The sequence below is a fragment of the Erythranthe guttata genome, chromosome 7, assembly GCF_056151865.1.
Source record: "Erythranthe guttata isolate IM_541 chromosome 7, IM_541, whole genome shotgun sequence".
NCBI classification, from domain to species: Eukaryota; Viridiplantae; Streptophyta; class Magnoliopsida; order Lamiales; family Phrymaceae; genus Erythranthe; species Erythranthe guttata.
The window spans coordinates 13,126,005-13,132,378 of record NC_142539.1 but is presented as its reverse complement, the minus strand read 5'-3'; the positions used below and the strand labels follow the sequence as shown (position 1 = coordinate 13,132,378).

At 37.0% G+C, this 6,374-nt stretch overlaps 1 protein-coding gene across 3 annotated transcripts; it reads right to left on the bottom strand.

The window, feature by feature from the left end:
* On the bottom strand, positions 1 to 2,568 carry LOC105953890 (ubiquitin C-terminal hydrolase 12). Of its 3 annotated transcripts, none has more exons than XM_088820425.1 (6): positions 2,394 to 2,568; positions 2,160 to 2,292; positions 1,067 to 1,233; positions 681 to 954; positions 428 to 576; positions 1 to 327 (listed from the first exon to the last, which is right to left on the bottom strand). In XM_088820425.1, the coding sequence occupies exons 1-6, from the start codon at positions 2,425 to 2,427 to the stop codon at positions 170 to 172; spliced, it is 915 nt and encodes a 304-aa protein (XP_088676551.1). In that variant the 5' UTR covers positions 2,428 to 2,568; the 3' UTR covers positions 1 to 169. The 3 variants fall into 3 exon arrangements, with proteins under 3 accessions (XP_088676551.1, XP_088676553.1, XP_088676554.1); XM_088820427.1 differs by having other exon boundaries at positions 681 to 950; positions 1,084 to 1,233; XM_088820428.1 differs by having other exon boundaries at positions 135 to 327; positions 486 to 576.
* Positions 2,569 to 6,374: the final 3,806 nt, after the last annotated feature.

Here is a 6,374-nt window from a genome sequence, read left to right as displayed (position 1 = left end):
TTTCAAAGAAAATTATCAAATGTATCAGGTAAAAAAAGAACAATAGGAACTGAAACCGAAACCGAATCGAACAATAGAATAACATTCTGTAGTACAGACACAAATCTTAGTTTATATATATATATATATCGATCGAGAGAGATGAAAAAAGTGAATTTAAAAGTTGAGATTATTGTGCAACATCTAATTTGAGAGATGAGATTTCAACATTTATAAGACAAGAGTCATTGACAATGAATCCCTTTTCAGGATCAATCATAGTTGCAATCTCCATGAATTTAGACCATCCCCAAGCATTGTCGATAGTTATAAACAAGCGATCGGTTTCTGCAAGAAAAAAAAAAAAAAAAAGATGTAGTTCCACGAGAGAGGTTCGTGGATGAAACACCGACAACAATTCACAAACACCGATGTTGATGTAACTTACCACTTTTTTTAATGTGTTGATCAGAAACCTGGTTTTTGATACATATGCTATAACTTACTTGCACTCTTTCAGAACCGAGACGCTGCAGATACAAGCTGACGTGGCTGCCCGCTCCGCTTTGAATTCCATTCGGGTAAAGAAGAATATTCCTTCATTTATCAACAAAAGTAGTCATGTCAAACGATGGAATAAGTGCAAGGATAAAACACATTACAAGAAATATATAGTTGTAATACTAGCCCAACAAAAGTACCACTTTTGCCCTCCTGCTGTGAATTCTTCAGATCTCCAATGCTCTTCCAATTTTGAGAAGTTTGGAATCTTCCAATCACGTTTGTAAGGAATGTCAGCATATTTTAAAGAAAAGCATTGAGTGACTGCTTCTCTTTTAACCACAAAAACCTCAGCGCCAAACACACAGTTGTCATCGACAACATATCCATTTGATGGATCTTTCAAACTTTCCTTTGAAATAAATTTGGAAAAACCCCATCGGGACTTCATTCCTCGGAAACGTCTTGTTCTTCCTGTCCCAATATACATGTGATAATTTGCTTATAAGTATTTTCCTCATATATATTAACGTACCTCTTTGCAACTTAAATAAACTAACTGACGATCATTGGAATAAATCAGTACCTAGTGAATTTAGATACTTGCCGGAAATATGATTATAGAGAAAAATGCTGAAGATAGCATTCACATCCACCGGTAGAGAACTTTTGTCTGCCATAGCCAAATATACAGAAACATAACCGCTATCTTTTCCGACAATGTTGTCCCCATTTGGATAGATTATTAGTCTCCTGCACAAATTCAACCATCTTTTGGTCACTACTACATTTTATCACGTAGGCAGCGGTGTTGTTTAGAATCTGCTATGAACGGAAATTTGCCGAGGCGAGTTGACTCTGTCCTTAAGACGAAATTTTCCCGCAACGGTGCTAACGGATTAAATGGAAATCGTCTCCCAAGATACAACGGCAAGGCTTGGAATAGGAGCACTCCAAATCCCAAGTACAACGAACTGTACTTTGTGTAGAATTTTTGGATTGAAGTGAGGAATTCTGGAAAATACAGGGTCTATTTATAAGGTTCAAAAAGTAGTGTCATTTGGAGCAAAAAATGTACATTTTGAGCTGAATGGTTGCACCATTTCGAGTTGAGCCTATTGGGAGTGGTTGCACCATTTCGAGTTGAGCCGAATGGTTTGCATTGGTTCGGCCGCATTTCAAACCAGTCAGATCTTTCGAGATGGGCTTCGAGTAAGATGGGTTGACGGCCCATGATCTTTCGAGATGGGCTTCGAGTAAGATGGGTTGACGGCCCATGACCTAATGTTTTTGGCCCAAAAAATTAATGTAGTTATTTAGGCCTAGATGTGTGGGCACGATTTGAAACATATAACATGTAAGCCTCCCAAACAAAGTTGAATGCCCAAAGGGCGTGACCTGTTGTCCCAACATTTAGATATGTATACTGCTCAATACTTCTCTACTTTTCCAATGTGGGATAACTCAAAATCCCACTTTCCTTATATTTTGGACTAGTAATTTTTCATTCACCACAAAATTGGTTTTATATTAATCTAATCCAAAATTGATTAATATAATCAATTAGACCATACAATAACATTGATAAAAAATTGTTCATGACTCAATTTTTAACCAATTTTCCCAACAGTCGCATCATATTTGATATATGTAAAAAGAACGCCTAAACAGATAAATACCAGTTATATTCTCCAGCCGCAAATTCCGCCGTTTCGAATTTATCAATTCCACATAGTTCAGACATGGAGAAAGATTCAATCTTGAACATAAAATGAGCAGGTGGTGCCTCTCTTGTCTCCATTCTTGAGAATTCTGCAGATAACAGCAATATATGCTAAATATATAATTATATTATTTACGAAAAAATAAAAGAAATTAAGAAAGATTAATTAGTTTGTGAATATAATACATACCATGATCTTCTGGTAACACTGGTATCACAGACATACTTGAGGTTTGTTACTTCGTTCTCTACTTAGTTTGAGTTGAGAAGAATTGAGGTTCTTTGTCATATTTTTATACTAATGTACAATTACCATAACCTTTGATGTAACTTGACTGTCTATAAGAGTTGACATAATCGCAATCAAAGTCTTTTTCAGTTAACAAGAGCCGCATTGTTGCAAGTTGCAACACAAAGTCAACGGTATTTATTTGATGAAAATATAGGATAAATACGGCAAGACTTAATGTACATGCGTACACACAAAAAACAGTTTCGCAAATAAACTCTTTCCCTGCCTCTTGTCTAAAATACGTCTCATAATATAATTTTCATCAATTTCATCTATTATGCTCTAACTTCATTAATATAGCACATTAACCCTGGATTTGAACTAATATATCACATTAACTCCCATATTCGCATTTTTTTGAAATTTCTTTTTTGTAGAAAATAAAATTTCTTCTGAATTTTTCTTTCCGTCATTGACCCTTTTTTCTTTAATTTTTTTTCTACATAAATTCTTGTACTGTTAAACTGACTGAGACAGTACGTAATATTACTGTCCCAAATAGTAATATCACTATCAGAAATAGTAATATTACGGTCGGAGACAGCAATATTGCAGACTAAGATGATAAAATTAATTAATACATTAATATTACTCTGTTAACAACAATATCACTGTCTGAGACATTAATATTCCAATTAGAACAGTTATATTACTGTCTTTGACAATAATATTATTCCTACCTTCGACTGCAATATTATTGTCTCAGACAGTAATATTGCACGCCAAGACAGTCATATTAATGAAAAATTGTTTTCTTTTAAAATAAAAAATAAAAAAATCAACGACGGCTGACCGGCGTACACCGGCGGTGGTGGTAAAAAAATAGAATAAGAGTCAAAATTGATTAACTGGTGACATCGGTGTGTAAATCATGAAATTAGAGTTGAATTAGGATTTCAAGAAATTGGGGGTAATTTTTGTATATATGAAAAAAAAATTCTTATTAACAAATAAGTCCGAATGAGGTGGATATATTTACAAGACAAAAAAAAATAGGATTTTTTTTTTTTTTTAATTAAGTGCCTTACCTAAAAATAAATAACTAATATGTCATACAATTCAAATGGCAACGGCAAGGCAAAGGTGTCTTAAAACACGAAAAAATATGGTTTGATACCGATACTTTAAAAATTTTGAAAATAATAGATTCATTAGATATATTTAACTCTTAAAAGTTAAACCTTAGTTTTGCTGATATTTTCAAAGTGTTTTTAAAATTCAGTGCAAGTGGAAACAAAAATTAATGTATAGTCATAACTAGTGGAAACTATTTTAATCCCACATGAAATTTTATTCGCAACACACAAAATTAGTTTGATCGTAACACGTTAGAGAATCCAACAATCAATCATTGTCAATTATTTAATGGGAAAAATAGCTGTATGTTTAATCCTAACACGTTAGAGTAGAATCTAATTATACTCAAACTATTGAGATAGGAACGGGAAAAAATAGTGTTAGAATTATTTCGTGCAAATTAATTATAAATTTGTGTCCGATAAATCCCAGATTCAGTTTTAGCTACTGTTCTACTGTTTTACGAAGAGTTGCAACAGTTAATGGAACAGTAATAAAAAGACACAAATTTTAAAGTGGTTCGGATACAATTGTACCCTACATCCACGGGGACCTGCAAATGAAATTCACTAATTTTTAGTTTTACGAATACAGTAATAGGACTTAATCGAAAATGCAAAGACTCCCTCTTTGTCGACGCCGTTCTTGTATCCTACGCTGAATTGTGAATCTTCACTTTGCAGCACGTCCCTTTCCGCACGGTTGAAATTCCTTCAACGCTGAGTCCCTCAGTCGGCGGATCGACCTCCTCCCGAGATCTTCTGAGTTCTCCTCCCGAAGAACCGATCTTCTTTTCGGTGAAAGAAGCAAACTCCTTTTTCTGTATTTTCTTCTCGATTTAAGATCAGGAATTCTGGAGCAGCAACGTAAGAGCAGAAAATAGTTTTCTCTCAAAATAAAAGGGACAACGTATAAAAACGTTGATGCTGCCCTTCTTATACTTCCTTAGGTGAATTAGTAGAGCCCTACAAAATTAGAGCCCATTAGGTTAGATATAATCTTCACGTAAGGAAAAAAGAGTTATGTAAACAAGGAAAGTCTTAGACAAATAAATTCCTTGTTAATAAAACACTTAGGCAATTAAATAAATTAATGACAAAATAAGAGTTTAAAGAACTAAGGAAACTTCCCTAGTTTTTATACACGTTTTTCGCACACGTGTTGAAAAACCGAAATAGAATCCTCTCGGATTCTAACAATCTCCCCCTTTGTCATCTATTTATTATAATCAAGTCCTCCCCCTTGATCAAATACCTGACAAAACATTAGACTGCATAATAGAGTAACTGTTAGAACAGTTAAAGAAAACAGCAGTTAACAAAACAAGAAAAAAGTTAAGCCTAGCAGACTATTAGAGGCCGTTGTTCAGAAAATGAATTCGACAACCACAAAAAAAAAAACTAATCCAGAATATATTCAGCATCAACGAACAACTCCTCGTCATCATTCGTATCAACTTCAGCTGTTGTACCATCAACTGTTGGAACAGTTGGAGCAACAACAGTTGGATCAGTAGTAGTTCCAGCAGCTGCATCAGCTCCCCCTGTATGCGGTTCCTCCTGGGTTGATGCTTCGTTGTCAACTCCCCCTCAAGAATAATCTCCCCCTTTCTGAGCAAGGGCAGTAAAATAGTCGAGTTTCTTTTTCGTAAAAACGACTTCGACAATCAGAGACCCCACTAGGTAGGTTGGCATAAAAATCATGAACCACTTGACAGACGCCACCGGGTTTGATGCGCTCGGAGAAAGAACCGAGAATTAAAAGCATCGACAGCAGAGATAGGCACCACGGGATCCGGTGCAGAGTGACCTGCGGTGGTGCGAGTAGCGGAAGGCGAGGCAGAGTGAGTAACGCGTCGACGAGAGCGGCGAGGTGGCGGGTTGCAGGTGAGGCCGGTTTGGGTGGTGCGATGGCGGTGCACACGGTGGTGGTGACGATTGGGCAGCCGGAGAGTGTGGCAGCGGAGAAGGCGGTGGAGAATAGTTGAAGGGTGACGGCGGCGTCACTGGCGGCGACGGTGGCGTCACTAGCGGCGATGGCGGTGGAGAAACCCTATGACCCACAACAACGGGCAGATTCCCAAAATTCTCAGCAGAGGCAGCCGTGAGAAGGAGCGGGGGCTCCCAAACAGCAAGGGGCACGGCATCACATGGCTCCCCGAAGACAGGGCGGTCATCGGAGCGGCCACGCGGCGGAGGAGCTGCCGAAGACGTGGTTGCTGGTCGAGATGGTCGTCGTTTGGACGAAGAAGACAATCCACCGGTGCTTTTTCGTTTCCCCATAACTGTGCTCTTGGATTCCTTTGATTTGAGTGCAGATTTGTGATTTGCTGCAAAGGAAGAAGAAGGAAAAGAGAGCAGTAGAGAAGAAAACCAAATTGAAGAAAAAAAAACGAAAAGGGGCAGAAACAAGGGTAACTGTTGGTCTTCTCATGGGTATTTTAGCAATTTAGGAAGATTATAGTGAAGAAATTGCAAATATTATTCTGCCAACAATGAGAGCAATTTTATGAAAATTAAATTCAGGTACAGCAACTCTCAACCTTCACATATGAAGCCCATCACAGTTCAAGAAAACTTCGAGAAAAAAAATGCCCAGAAAAGTGGGTTACTCAAAAAAAATGATTGCCGCCAAACAATATACGAACCCACCCCGTTTTTTTTTTTTTTTTTTTTTTTTTTTTTTTTCATTATTATTATGCCTAATATGCAGAATTAAATTACTAGGACGAAAAGAAAACGTGAGAGAACGAAAGAGAATATGAGTGAGTAAACACGAGTGAATAGGATACTATTAGGACTA